Source organism: Dendropsophus ebraccatus, chromosome 6 (assembly GCF_027789765.1).
Source record: "Dendropsophus ebraccatus isolate aDenEbr1 chromosome 6, aDenEbr1.pat, whole genome shotgun sequence".
Lineage (NCBI taxonomy): Eukaryota > Metazoa > Chordata > Amphibia > Anura > Hylidae > Dendropsophus > Dendropsophus ebraccatus.
The window spans coordinates 42,904,338-42,919,965 of record NC_091459.1 but is presented as its reverse complement, the minus strand read 5'-3'; the positions used below and the strand labels follow the sequence as shown (position 1 = coordinate 42,919,965).

The following is a 15,628-nucleotide window of genomic DNA, read 5'->3' as shown; positions in this document are numbered from 1 at the left end:
AATGGCGTTATATCCATGTCCTGTGAGTGGACCTGTCTGCAGCTTTGTGCTGACAAAAGTACAGGTACAATAGGGCGTCTTACCCACCGCTATGACTCTTATTACAACCTGTTTCTCTAGCACAGAGTCAGAAGTTTTATACAAATCTGTAAATAAAGCCCTCTGATGCTGTTGGTCCCCAGCGCTCACCGATGCTTCCTGGATCTTGTGGTACACCGATCCCTCAGGAACTGCCCGCTCAGCCAATCCCTGCCCACAAAGGTGACCTGCCTTTTGCTTGTTAAAATAAACCCATCACCTGGAAATGAAATGAAATGTGTATAGTTTCCCCAAGAACTATGTAACAGTCAGCACTTTGGTATAAGCGGCTGTATGTCCTTTAGGACGTTCTTTCCAGTCTGACACAGGGCTCTCTGCTGCCACCTCTGTCCATGTCAGGACATGTCCAGAGCAGTAGCAAATCCCCATAGAAAACATTTCCTACTCTAGACACTTCCTGACATGGACAGAGATTGCAGCAGAGAGCACTATGTTAGACTGGAAAGAATACACTACTTCCTGCAGGACATACAACAGCTGATAAGTACTGGAAGACTTGAGATTTTTAAATAGAGGTAAATTACAAATCTATATAGCTTTCTTGACACCATTTGATTTGAAAGAAAAAAAAATAGCTTGAGTTCCCCTTTAAGTATGGTATGGTATCGTTTATTTTAATTTTTTTTTTCTTTTCCTTGTCGTTGACCTCACATTTTATGTTGTAAAATTTGAAAAATAGAATTGGCTGCTCGGCCACAGTGGTGTTTTCCTCCTCAGCCGTTGATTGGCTGAGCAGGCAATTCCATCTGCTGATCTTAGAGGTTGGAACCAGAGCTTTGTGATAGTGGAGGGTGTTGGAGAGAAGAAGGTGAGTACAAGGCTTTTTTTGTGTTCGTTTTTTTTTTTAGCATCTGTTTGGTCAGTGCCTTAGCCAAAACCAGGAGTGACAGAGGAAAAACCATTATGGAAAAATTTTCTGGGTTTTGGACCCACTCCTGGTTTTGACTAAAAATACTGAGCAAAATCCCACATGTGAACCCAGCCAAAGGAAGCTGGTTTGTTTCCAATGGAACAGTGATCTGTTGTAATGAGATTAAGCAGATGGCCGTCTCCTGCAAGAACACCCATAAGTTTCAGATTTACTCATACAAAATATCTTTGTACAATTGGGAAACTGAAGAAAGCAGAAATTGTACATTTGTCTTGCACTTTTAAGCAGGTTGGGGATGGTCGTCTATCAAAGGGAGAATGTAAATGGTTCTCAGACGTGAAGCTAAAATTAGGGAATATGTCTGTAGTAGAGTGTATGTGCATGGATTGTGTTTGTGAACCAGTTGGCCATACAATTACTGTCTTGACCTTTGACAAGATGTCAAAATATGTATTTCCACCAAGAGCAAATCTAGGTATTGTCTTCCTTAATGCATCACTGGTGATCCTTCCGAGATCCCCCTTTTTTGTGTTCTGCTTAACCTTATTCATCTGCCCCCCCAGCCTGCCAAGTAAGGGCAGGAGAGGAGGAAGTGATGTCATCTGCCCCCCCAGCCTGCCAAGTAAGGGCAGGAGAGGAGGAAGTGATGTCATCTGCCCCCCCAGCCTGCCAAGTAACGGTAGGGGAGGAGGAAGTGATGTCATCTGCCTTTACAGCCTGCCAAGTAAGGGTAGGGGACGAGGAAGTGATGTCATCGGCCCTCACAGCCTGTCAAGTAAGGGCAGGAGAGGAGGACGTGATGTCATCTGCCCTCACAGCCTGCCAAGTAAGGGCAGGAGAGGAGGACGTGATGTCATCTGCCCTCCCAGCCTGCCAAGTAAGGACAGGAGAGGAGGAAGTGATGTCATCTGCCCTCACAGCCTGCCAAGTAAGGGGAGGGGAGGAGGAAGTGATCTCATCTGCCCTCACAGCCTGCCAAGTAAGGGCAGGAGAGGAGGAAGTGATGCCATCTGCCCTCACAGCCTGCCAAGTAAGGACAGGAGAGGAGGAAGTGATGTCATCTGCCCTCACAGCCTGCCAAGTAAGGGCAGGAGAGGAGGAAGTGATGCCATCTGCCCTCACAGCCTGCCAAGTAAGGACAGGAGAGGAGGAAGTGATGTCATCTGCCCTCACAGCCTGCCAAGTAAGGACAGGAGAGGAGGAAGTGATGTCATCTGCCCTCACAGCCTGCCAAGTAAAGGCAGTAGAGGAGTGCAGTAAGGGTTACAGTACAGTATTCTATCACTCTATAAGCATATAATATAAGCATATAACTGTATATTTTAATTGCCTAGCACATATACAAATCAATAAAATCATCCTTCATGATCTAATTCTGCCCCAGTTAAGTTTATTTAACTTCTAGGTTGGCTCTATGATACATGTGCTGTAGTCTGCGCTGGTGCCTTCAGACCTCCCCAGAGCAGCAACACAGTTAAGCAGACAGCCATAGGTCACGCAGAGCAGGAGGAGCACAGCTCAGTGATACACAGACCTATAACTACTGTACATTACGGCATCCTCAATCTCCTCCTGCTGTCACCCCCCTCACAGACATCCCTCCATGCTGAGCACAGGCAGGGGAAATAGTTTACAGTGGTGTAAGTCTCACCTTATTAGTATGTTATTGAGTGGATGGGAGCTTCTATGTTAATAGTACATACAGAGTGTAGATGCTTGCTGATGCAGTCATGTGAACTTCCGCCTTGTGTGAACACTTGCTCAGCCCACCCCCATTATCTGTTTATTAAGGAGACCAACAGAATTTGCATATTTGACAGCTGGTGAGCCCTCTAGATGCTATATGAAATTTTGGGGGGGGGGGGGGGGTTATATGGGAAATCAACATTATTAAAAATAAGTTTATATTACCAAAATGTGAAAAATGTCTTTGACATCACAGAGTACTCACAATGGGGTGAACTAGTCTGACTAGTCTCCCTTAACACGATTACCACATATAAACAACTGCCCTTGCTTGGTACAGCTGACTCCTTACAATGTCCCTGTCTGTGTGCAGTTCTGGAAAATGTAGGAATTTCAGCACAATTTGTAGTTCTTTTTTCTTAAAAATAAAGAAATTAAGATGTTTGGAATAGAAAAATTAATTACCATGAGACTTCCACTAGAGGGCAGCATTGTATAGGATAAGTCTTGCCGTCAACTGGTGTTAGTTGATACCATTCTTTATGTATTTTTTTTTTACAATTTTTATTGTGAGGTTTTCAATTTTTACAACAAACAAGCCGATGGGACAGTCAGCTCCAACAAGGAAGCATACATAAAGTATATAAATACAGTCTTGAGGTTTTTTCAGGGTAATAGCTAGCAAGTAAGTCAGAAGATTTTTTTTTTCCTTCAGTGTATTCGACTATTACATCTCCCTTAGCCATAAATGATACTGAGCTTGTGTTCAGTTTATGGAGCAGGATTCAAAGGGGTATTCTTGATTGGCAAGCAGATAAAGATTTATATATGCTACTACTAGAGTCCTTGTTTAGTGCAGGTGACCATTAGCATGGTATTTTGGAAAGTTTTTTGAGATATAAAACGTCTAACGTATGTCCATTTTACATCTCAAAAAACATAATTTTTTTGTACCAATGAACTTTGTTGAATTCAACAGTAAAACGTCTGTCAGTTTACATTCAGTGTGATGTTTTTCACACATTTTTGGGCTCATTTATTTCACAAAAGATGGCTGGTTGCAGATTACCCAGTAGTGTTTGCTGTGTTAGAACCTAAAAAAAAATGTCTGGAAAAAAAAAAACCCTCTTCCATATTCCCATGGTTTAAGACTCATTTTTGCCTTTAAAAAATGTTTGAGATTCAAGCAGCCCTGGGCAGTCTTGGAAAACATGGCTACAACATGTTTTCTAGGACTCCCTAGGGCTGCATCCAACTTCTTCAGCCACCAGGGTTCACATGGTTCGGGCGGACCTCAGCATGCTCGAGTTGTGCTTTTTTCTAGCAGTGAGCCGCTCATGCTTCTAAGGCCTTATTCACATATTCACTGTTTTTCCGGGTCTGCATAAAATTCCGCTATTTTTACTCTGTTATCTGTGCAGTTTGGTCTGTAATTGCATCCTGGTGCTTCCGTATCTCCGTCCACATCCACATAAAATGTTGAATTGGTAAAAAACGAAAAAAGAAAAAAAAGTTTGACTAGTTTGCTTTGATTTGATCCACAATTTTCCAAGATCCCATAGACTTCTATTGGCTAATCCATGCCGTGATCACGTCCGAGTTATGACATGTCCTATTTTTTCCTGGCACGGATCTTCTGAATAGACTGAATAGATAGGATTTAAGGACCCTTAAAATTGTCCATGGTCGCAGATCCGCAATCACGGACAATTTCACATAACGTGTAAATGTAGCCTAACCGTTTTGCACCTGCTCAGTGTTTGCTTTAGTAGGGCGGGGATATCATTAATTACATAAAACATGGATCTCATTGATTTCTATGGGGAATCCTTTCCATGTGTCCGTTCCAAGTAATGACATGTCCTATTTTTAACGGCACGGATCACCGATCCTTGCAATCACGAATAGCTCAATAGAAAGCAATGGGCTGTAAAATTGTCGGTGCGCACGGACAACTTCACAGAACTTGTGAATGCAGCCTCAGTTTGAGTTGAGCCATGTTGGACTACCACCCACACCCTGAGGACAGCTGTAGTGCTGTGTTTTATTTATTTATTTTTTGTTTGTTTTTTGATTTTTTTAAAAAACAGCTATGGCTTTTTAATCGATAACTGCTTTACCTATTGGTAGAATACTGTGTCCTTTGTGATAGTCCACCTACTTGATCCTGACATCTATTATCATAGTCACCATTCACTATTTAGACATGCCTATGTGGTCCATGTAGCTGACTGTGGACTGATTCCTTCTAGGGGGTCTTCTGGTACCGTGTGCTCACTTTGGGGCATATGTATGTGGCACTGAGATCGATTACAACACAGTCCATGGACGGGGTGAGTAAACACCTTCTGTTTTTATCAATACCTTATAGCATTTTCACTTATGACGTCAGTGAATATATGTATGTCACACTAAGCAATGCTGTCAGGAATTTGAACCCATTTCTATTAGGCTCTTGCTGTGTCAGTACATCGCCACGTCTGGTGCTTTGTAGGGAATCAATGCTCCTTTGTCCTAATAGTATCTAAATTTAAAGCTAAAATAAAGTATCGGACTTATGATTCCTTTATGAGGTTGTAAAGGAAAAGTCCGGCCAAAATAATTTTTTTATATGTTATTACTTATGGAAAGTTAAACAAATTTCTAATGTACATTAATTATGGGAAATGCACATACACTGCTATTTCCCTTAATTTAGTAGATCATGGAGTGTTAGAATTCTCTCAGAAACAGTGACGTCACGAAAGGTGTAATTCCTCTGGAGTGTCCAGCAGAGGGCGCTCTATATGTAGAAGTCTATGGGACTTTATTGTTTCTATGGATGTCTATGTAAACTAATGTAATGTTATGTACAGTGTGCTTTATTGAATGAATAAATCTATGGAATACTATGGGCAACAAGTGTCCTTGCTCTCCAAAGTATTCCATATACGTATTCAATCAGTACATTTGGATATCCATCACAGTAAGCCCGCCGAACCGCTGCCGCCACCGCACTTGACTATATACACTGAACTACTACTCCCATCACCTGCTTATAGTATGAGCAGGTGATGGGAGTAGTAGCTGGGTCATGCCTGCCACCGCTGATGCCGCTGACTCCATGCCTGGCCGCTGCTCTTACCGGTGTCCGCACTGACAGTCTTCTCCCACACGTGCCGGCCGGGGACATTGGAAGTCGGTATGTGTGGGGGGAGAGCGGCGGCCAGGCGGGGAGTCAGCTGGGATAGGGGGAAGTTTCCCCAGATCGTGGAAAAAGGAGGAGGGGAGAGCGGAGGGGGCATGATGGCTGCACAGAAGCCCCTGTGTGATAAGCGGCTCCCCCTCCTCCCGGTGGCATCAGCGGTGGCAGGCATGACCCAGCTACTACTCCCATCACCTGCTCATACTATGAGCAGGTGATGGAAGTAGTAGTTCAGTGTATATAGCCAAGTGCAGCGGTGGGGGGCGGCGGCGGTTCGGCGGGGTTACTGTGATGGATATCCAAATGTACTGATTGAATACGTATATGGAATACTTTAGGGAGCAAGGACACTTGTTCCTCATAGTATTCCATAGATGTATTCATTCAATAAAGCACACTGTACATTACATTAGAAACAATAAAGTCCCATAGACTTCTACATATAGAGCGCCCCCTGCTGGACACTCCAGAGGAATTACACCCTTCGTTGTGACGTCACTGCTTTTGAGAGAATTCTAACACTCCATGATCTACTAAATTAAGGGAAATAGCAGTATAGGTGCATTTCCCATAATTAATGTACATTAGAAATTTGTTTAACTTTCCATAAGTAATAACATATCAAAAAATAATTTTGGCCGGACTTCTCCTTTAATAGTTTTACCATCTTTTTACAGTTTGCATAGAAAAACCTCAGTATTGTGTCGTTTTCAGCCCTTAGTGTTTGTCATGAACCGTACACAATAATTACTGCCAGAACATTGGGAAACATTGGTTACATTCAAGCTTTGAAGCGCTGCGTTGACTATTTCATGCTAAAGTGATATTAACAGAACATGGCTAATCTGCTACAACTGGTCCTGGACAGCAGCTTTGTCAGTAGCTGGGGAGCACAAGTTACTCTTGCAAACGTGCAAGAATTTGGGCAATTCTTTATAATTAGCTTCTTACGTGACTTGCACCACATTTATTATGCGTTTTAAAGGGCTAATGTGGAGAAAAAAAATAATTTTTCAATTCAACTAGTGTGAGAGAATTTTATTTGTAATTTACTTTTATTAAAAAAAAATCTTCAACTACTTATCAGCTGCTGTATGTCCTGCAGGAAGTAGTGGATTCTTTCCCATCTGACATGGTGCTCTCTGCTGCCACCTCTGACCATGTCAGGTACTGTCCAGGGCAGGGAAAGTTCTCTCTGGGGATTTACTACTGCTCTGGACAGTTCCTGACATCGACAGAGGTGGCAGCAGAGAGCACTGTGTCAGACTGGAAAGAATACACCATTTTCTGCAGGACGTACAGCAGCTTTTAAGTACTGGAAGGCTTGAGATTTTTCAATAGAAGTAAATTACAAATCTACATGACTTTCTGAAACCAGTTGGTTTGAAAGAAAAAGAAATCCTTAAAGTGCCCCTTTTAAGGATGTGGCTTATGTAAAATGCTCCATAGCTTCTGTTAAAAGGCACCAAAAGTTTCACACTTGTTGGTTTAAAGTGAGACAGCAAATCTTTGGTCTAAACCCGTCAGAGATGCCAGATTTATTAATTTGCTTCATACACTTAAGGCCCTTTTAGGATCCATTTACACAGAAAGATAATCTGCAAAAGATTTGAAGCCAAAGCCAGGAATGAGAGAGGAGAAATCTCAGTCTTTCCTTTATGACCTGATCTCTGTTTATAGTCTTTCTGGCTTTGGCTTCAAATCTTTGGCAGATAATCTGTCAGATAATCTTTCTGTTTAAAGGGACCCTTACTTGAGTTTATTATTGGCTGACTGATCACTCCTAGTAACTCTCTATCCACTGACATCATCTGTAGGTGGAGTCTTGGGAGACCCCCCATATACTTTATAATGATGGCAGAGACCACTACGATGGGCAGCAAACGTGTGCTGCTCGGAGTCCTTCACAAGACTTGATGAATCTGGTTGGATCATTCGTGTGGCCTTTTTAGATGCATTGTTATCCGCCACACATCCCTTATTTAGAAATAATACATTTTAGCTTTTCCTTTCTCCCAGGTAAAGCAACTAGAATGAACCAGAAGTGGAGAGGGCCTGATGAGAATATACGGGCCAATTTACGCCAGTACGGATTAGAGAAACACTATCTGGATATTCTCGTGTCCGATGCATCAAAACCCATCTGGAGAAAAGGGCCGTTGTTTGATGCGATCATTACAGACCGTAAGTAACAGAGATGGAAGGAAGAGTTAGGCCACATAGCCTATGCACGCCACATTGTTAATGCTGTTTTTTTTTTCTTATTTTATATGTTGTCCATAAATCTTTCTTTGGTTTGTGTACCCTGAGATGTATGCATCACAGGTCTGAGGGTACACAGCAGGTGGCCACATGTCATGGCTGTGATAAGACCTAGCATTGCTTAGCATACAGTAGCACATACAGGTCTGTATAGGAAGTCATCTGCTGGGTTACCATTTAGGCTATATCTGATTGCTGCCTGCTTTTCTTTCTCCATCATATCTAATACATTGTCAGACCAATAAACCAGGATCCTTACCAAACATATGTTATTGCTGGCTAACCTCTGTGCACTTATGGCTTCTGTTAAAACATTGTTTCGTTTTTATATAGTCTACAGTTCTTATGCTTAAATGGAAAGTCTAGCCCCTGCCTTTTGAATGGTTTATATTGGTGACCTACCTGGCAGCTCAAGCCTTAAAGGGGAACTCCAGAGATCTAATAAAAGAAATAAAATGTCCAACAAGCATATAGGTGCACTCACTGATCTCCCACTGATTGTTTGACTCCTTTCCTACTTGTCTACGCTGCTCCTAGCCCCACATTCAAACGTTTACAGATGATCCTAGTTTTACATTATAGGTAAATAGATTAGAGAGATGAAACCACAGTGTCTCCTTTCCCCTATACTACTCAGGAGAGGCTGTTGTTTCTCCTTGGCCAGGTAACTACTGTGTGATTTCAGTGGTGGGCGGAGTTACAGATGAGGTGTTACAGCTTGCCTAGCTACAGAAGAGACAGAGATCATGTGATCTATCACCTAATACACACAAACTTATCATATCGGTGGGGATTGAACAGGGTTAACTCTTTCTTAACCAGAGTTCCCCATCTCACACCATAGGTTGTTGGGAATTATGGGAATGTGAGGCAGTTGTGAGCCACGTCCTGGCTGTAAGGGTGCTTGGCGAGCAGGTAATAGTTAATAGTTTTTATGTGAGGTGAAAGGTGTCACAGCTAAGCAGCTAACCCTGTATTCTTGTAAAGCGCTCCATAGCTGCACCGATGAGTCTTGTGCACTCTCACCCGAAGCCAGGCCCTGTCTTTAGCTGGTGACGTATTTGTCTTGTGAAATCACATATATTAAATGGTGCTGGTGGGAGACATAATAAGGATAAGTCTGCATCACAGCTGGAAATGCTCATAATCCTGCTCCTAGTGCGGAGCTGTTTTCTGGCCTAGCCCTGACCTTGTCTTTGCACGCTGACTGAAAATCAAAGCCATTACATGCAGTCTTACAAGGGAAGAAAAGGAAGTCAAGGTTGTGCTATACTTTATAAATCCTATACCTATCATCAGTCTACTGACTTACTGTTTCTCCATCTTTAGCTCCATATGGCATTCGAGAGTCAACTAGAAAGACCGGCACACAAAAAGAGATCATGAAGACGGACCAATTGTAAGTCCTATATCGGTGCACCTGTCAGTGGTCGCCCCCTGGCTCTTACACTTTTTCAGCATGGATATGTGAAGTTGTGTCTGTCCTTCCTTCTGTCCCGTAGGGATCTACACCTGGTAATGGCTTAAAAGCTGTAACACAAAACCTGAGCATGTAAGAGCGTGGTTAGTGTGATGGACGATCGTACCAGCAAGGAAATTTAAATATGGATACACTTGTTTGCATCTGTCTGTAATATTTGGGAACTTCACCACTTGAATGTGTTTACCATTTGTTAGAGAGAGACGTTAAGAGGGTGAGGGTGTTATATCTCCAAGAGGTCCTCACCTGCCAAGATAATAAAAATAGGATTCAGTCACTTTCTAGATGGCTAAACATGGCTGTCAGTAGAGTTCTAGTAGTCTTTATCGCCAAGGCCTCCGAGAATGACGACTCTGATGCATCTCCTGAGCCTTTGTGCTCTCCAGAAATATGTGAAATCTCTCATTTAAAGGGGTTGTCCAGGCTTAGAAAAATGTGGCCGCTTTTCTCTAGAATCACCTCTCCTGTCCTCAGTTTGGGGGTGGGTTTTGCAGATCAGTTACATTGAAGTCAATGACTTTTAACTGCAGTACCATGCACAACCTGAGTGCAAAGGTGGCGCTGTCTGTGCAAGAAAGTAGCTTTGCCTTTTCTAATCTTGGATGACACCTTTAAGACCTTTTAAGTTAATAGTGGACATTTGTTTTATAGGAAGGTGAGAGCAGACATGTTGGGGCGAAGGTGGGTTATTAAATGATTTACACCAGTTTTAACATTTGAGAAAAGTCACAAAGTTTGTGAAATGCCTGTTTTTGTGCAAAATTTAATTAATGTATTATAGCTTTTTGGTTGGTAAGTTGCAAAATATCACTTCTTTTTCCTTTTCCTTTCAGTCCAGAAAGTCACGTTCCTGTCCAGCTGACTTATCACTTAAGCGATATATTTTTGGATCTGTTGAACTTTGCAGCTGAGTTCCTGGTTGTAGGAGGGAGGTTGGTCTACTGGTTACCTGTGTACAGGCCTGAGTAAGTGTCACTATATCTTGTTGTATTTCCAGTCTTTCTAAAGTAACTTAGGGTAGTATTACATGGGCTGATGAAGGGTCGATAATAACTGTAATAACTAGCAGATCGGCGCTCGTTTACTGGGCCTATTACACGGCCCGATTATTGTTTAACAAGGGCTGCATAGACATTGTTACCGATGTTCTTGCAGCCCTTGCTTAACTTTATACATTATCTATCCATGCTGCAGGGCTCCTCTTGCGGTCTTCTTCTTCCTGGGTCTTGCGCACTCCAGCTTCAGAGCGGCCCATCTGACCTGACAGGCCGCTCAGCCAATCACTGCCGCGGCGGCCCCGGCCAGTGATTGGCTAAGCGACCTGTCAGCTCAGACAGGCCGCTCTGAAGCTAGAGCGCGCGAGACCCAGGGAGAAGAAGACCGCAAGAGGAGCCCTGCAGCATGGATAGGTAATGTAAATCGGCAGTTGCCGGCCATGCACCACTATTACACGTACTAATGCGTGGTCGGCACCCGACAATTATAAGTTCAAACCTATGTCAACGATCAGCCAATAATCGTTGTCATCGGCTGATCGTTGTATTTATTACACACAGCGATAATTGGCCAAGTCGGGCTGATTATCGTTCCATTGCAGTGTGTAATTGCAGTGGGTATAGTTGTAGTAAACCATGTACAGCGTATACATGGACGGTGTGCATTATCACTCCTAGCATCATGTATCCGTGCTGCTGTGTCAGTGCAGGATTACAAAGATTTAAAGTGTGTCGGAGCTCACAGTGTCACATTGATACATAATGCCGGGAGTTCCTATAAACTGTGCATGGAACGTGGTGATAAGGCCTCCGGATAACATGGATGTTCCTGTTTATAGACCTCTTAAAATGGTGAGTCAGTAAAACACTAAGGGAAAGTTTCAGAACTTTGTGATGCTGTGGTTAAGCACACTCTGTAAAGTAGGGGGCTAGACTAGGACCTAGGGCTGGGCGGTCAGGGTCTCAGTATTTTTTTCTAACTTGGGGGGGGGGGGGGGGGGGGGGATTTTCAGTTTCAATCTTGACTGTCTTTATTTTTTTGTTAAACAAGCTAAAAGAATTCAATACACTAGGAAAGCCTGGCCTTTTATTAGCAATTCCCGATTTGTAGTTTCCGTTATGTTTTACTACTTTAAATTTTTTTTACCTTTTCTTTCTATTGGCGCTCAATGTATAGTTTTTATCCATAGATCGGACCATTAGATCACTTTCCATTTTTTGTAGGATATGATGGCAACAAAATACTACAGTTTTGGCCTTTTTTTTTTCTATCTACTACTCACTGTGCTGTTTCCGCACACAGCAATATCGAATGTGCTTTTGCTGTTTTTTAACATATATTTAAAAAATTGGAAGGGGTGGCGGTTTTTATAGGTTTTATATATATTGCCAATTATTTTATTTTTTTTTATTCCACACTTTTTAATTCCCCCTAGGGGATGCCTGAAAGCAGTCATTTGATCGATTTTTCTGTCATCTGCTAGTACAGTCTGCCTATGAAAAGCTGTAGAAGCTGATCAGTCATGCAGCCACTTACTGAAGGCCAGCATATTCCTATGCTAGCTGTAAAGAATTAAAAATGTTACAGTGCACCTGTTTTTTTTGTTTTTTTTTAACCTTTTTAGTTTAATTTTGTAAATTGTCCTTGTGTCCAAGCAAAGTTTATTACTGTACTTGTTGAGAAGAATATGGAAAGCAGCAGTGAGTGGCAGGCAATGCTTTAGTGAGAAGCACCATCCATCTATCTCTGTATGACAGATAAGCTGGAAAGTAGATGACTTGTGTAATCTCACACGGACATCATTGTTGTGTCTGCATTTTTAGCATTCTTCCAGTTGTAACCCTTGTGCAGTGTGTGCGGCCACCCTTACTGAGCTCACACACTGATACAATCGCCATGTTGTGCGCTGCTCTACATTGTGTTAGTGTTTTGTCTACAGCGAGGAAAGTTGCCACTGTTCAGCAACCTTTACTGATCCAGATATAACACAGGATTCATCAGTAATGGCAACCTCACCAAGTTGGGGTATGTTCACACCCTTATGGAGTACAGTAACTTGATTTAGGGGGGCACTCCAGTGAATTTTTTTGTTTTTCAGATTACTAATGATAGAAATATATACAGATTTGAAATTTACTTCTATTTAAGCCTTCCAGTGCTTATCAGCTTAGCTGCTGTATGCCCTGCAGGAAGTGGTGTATTCTTTCCAGTCTGACACAGTGCTCTCTGCTGCCACCTCTGTCTATGACAGGAACTGTCCACAGTAGGAAAGGTTTCCTATGGGGATTTGCTATTGCTCTGGACAGGTCCTGTCTCGGACAGAGGTGGCAGCAGGAAGCACTGTATCAGACTGGATAAAATACACCACTTCCTGCAGGACATACAGTAGCTGACAAGTACTGGAAGACTCATAATTTACTTCTATTTAAAAATCTCAAGTCTATATAACTTTTTGACACTAGTTGATTTGAAAGAAACATTTTTTCGCCAAAGTGCTCCTTTTAAGAAATTTTACTTTCTACGTTTGTATTATGTAGGGTTAGAGCGGGGGGGGGGGGGGGGGGGAGGGTTATTTTCTTGGCACAGGACTTGATCCTCTTTGCTGTGCTGACAGTAACTGTTGTAGCGGTGTCAACACCAGGTTTCCTTTTTATCTTGCGTCTTTGATCACCTTAGATGTCGTATGATCGGTTTACATCCTGAAGAGTAAACAAAAACACTCACTGACACGTACACACGCTACAAGATAAATCACAGTGGATTGCATACATCGTCCCGGGTTAAATAGAAAGAAAGTAAAGTTACGAGCAAACATCCAGTGTTTTCCATATACACTTTTTCCGTGGCTGCTATGTAAAGGCCAGAGTTTAATACATTTTATTATTATTATTATTATTAATAATAATAATAATAATATTATAATAATATTATTATTATTATCTGCAAGTCATGTGCACATTTGTAAGATTTTTACAATTTTCCCCTGGAACTGTGAAAGCTCACTCTGCTTTTCCAGGGTTCCCCAAAAGGTTGTTTCAATGGGGAGTTTGTTTACTTGAAGAAAACCTGTACGTAGTAGAAGTAGAAAGAGCTGAACAGATTGTGGGAAAAGAGTATTTATAGCTTGTGTTATAGTATTTCACATCCCTGCTCTTTCTTTGTTTAGGAGTCCAGTGGGTGGTCCTTATCGGTTATTTGACTATGATTACCCAAACAGCTGTCATAGGAGAAGGCTGTCAGTCACTGAGTGGGACCACCCCCTTGACTCCTAAGCATAAGATGAGCAGGGGTGTAAAATAATAAAATACAAGCTTCCAAAATCTTTTCTGACAATGTTACCTTTTAGATCAGATCAGTCATAATGTTCAACATGAGAGGTTCTTTTCAAATAGGAACTCCAGCAATTTTATTTCTCTTTCAAATGAACTGGTTTCTGAAAGTTATATATAGATTTGTAAATTACTTCTATTTAAAGGGGTTGTCCAGCGAAAAACTTTTTCTTTCAAAGCAGAAAGTTATATAGATTTGTAATTTACGTCTAGTAAAAAATCTCCAGTCTTCTCATACTTTATTAGCTGCTGTATGTCCTGCAGGAAATGTTGTTTTATTTATAGTCTGACACAGTGCTCTCTGCTGCCACCTCTGGCTGAGACGGGAACGTTATCTCGGTTTTCTATAAATCCCCATAGAAAACCTCTCCTGCTCTGGACAGTTCCTGTCTCGGCCAGAGATGTCAGCAGAGAGCACTGTGTCAGACTGAAAATAAAACATTTCTTGCAGGACATAGAGTAACTAATAAGTATGGGGAGACTTGAGATTTTTAAATAGAAGTAAATTACAAATGTATATAACTTTCTGATACCAGTTGATTTAAAAGAAAGTTTTTGCTGGACAAGCCCTTTAAAAATCTCAAGTCTGCCAGTACTTATGAGCTGCTGTATGTCCTAAAGGAAGTGGTGTATTCTTTCCAGTTTGACACAGTGCTTTCTGCTGCCACCTCTGTCCATATCAGGAACTATTCAGAGCAGTAAAGGTTTTCTATGGGGATCTGCTACTGCTTTGGACAGTTTCTGACATGGACAGAGGTGGCAGCAGAGAGCACTGTGTCAGACTGGAAAGAATACACCACTTCCTGCAGGACATACAGCAGCTGATAAGTATTGGAAGAGTTGAGATTTTTAAATAGAAGTAAATTATAAATCATGTTCTAAGTTCTAAAGCCTGTAGACATGGCTTGTTAGCAGTAATGGCCTTACATTTCCTCATGGACATTGACCTAATGTACATGTATATGAAACCTTATAAAAAGTGATTAGGTTACTAAGCTGCCGTTTTCAGACTAGAATCATGTTGGTTGCTGCCAGATATCCTTTAGTCTCTTTCAGGGACAGTAAGTTTTATGTGCATCATAAAGAATCAAACCGTTTTCTTCCGTAGATAAGTAGTTCCAGAACGGACAGATAAACCACATGCAGGTTGGCGGAGCTGTACATACATAGTAATGGAGATAAAAGTGATTTACTCCTTCCGGCCGTAATAACTTCTGGCTGACATAGTTTCATGTAATATCTTATTAACCTTATTACACAAAGCACTGATGGCAATAGTGGCCTTTCACCTTGCGTTCCCTGTGTATGACGCATAAAGCAATGACTATGGAACCATACTGTAACAGTTACAGAAATTCTTATTTCACTTTTTACATCACTTTAGTGATGGAGCCCATTGATGCTCTCATATAACAGCAGATTATATCACATTAGGTACAGGGCAATAAAACTATGTAAGGGTACAAACCCACACACCGTATACGCAGCAGATACGCAACAAATACGCAGCAGATTTGATGCTGTGTTCAGTTATTTAGATCTAATCTGCTGCGTATTTGCTGCGTATACGGTGTGTGGGTTTATACCCTAAAAGCAGTTTTTCATTGTTATTTCCATATCCATGAACATGTCCACTGCACCCATAGTGTCTCCAGAATACTCTTTGGTACATAAATCAGATTTCAGTATTCCAAAACATGTTTTTTTGCATGGGCAAGGGC

General features: G+C 41.7%; 1 protein-coding gene across 2 annotated transcripts in view; it reads left to right on the top strand.

Moving 5' to 3' along the window:
- TRMT11 (tRNA methyltransferase 11 homolog) overlaps positions 1–15,628 on the top strand; it is a 45,056-nt gene that overhangs the window by 9,451 nt on the left and 19,977 nt on the right. The window contains exons 1-5 of one of the 2 annotated variants that reach the window (XM_069974888.1): positions 144–261; positions 4,909–4,989; positions 7,860–8,024; positions 9,432–9,501; positions 10,416–10,547. In XM_069974888.1, the coding sequence (XP_069830989.1) occupies positions 192–261; positions 4,909–4,989; positions 7,860–8,024; positions 9,432–9,501; positions 10,416–10,547 (518 nt within the window). In that variant the 5' untranslated portion in view covers positions 144–191. Of the gene's footprint in view, positions 1–143; positions 262–4,908; positions 4,990–7,859; positions 8,025–9,431; positions 9,502–10,415; positions 10,548–15,628 lie in introns of those variants that run through there. The other variant, XM_069974887.1, reaches the window with a different exon arrangement.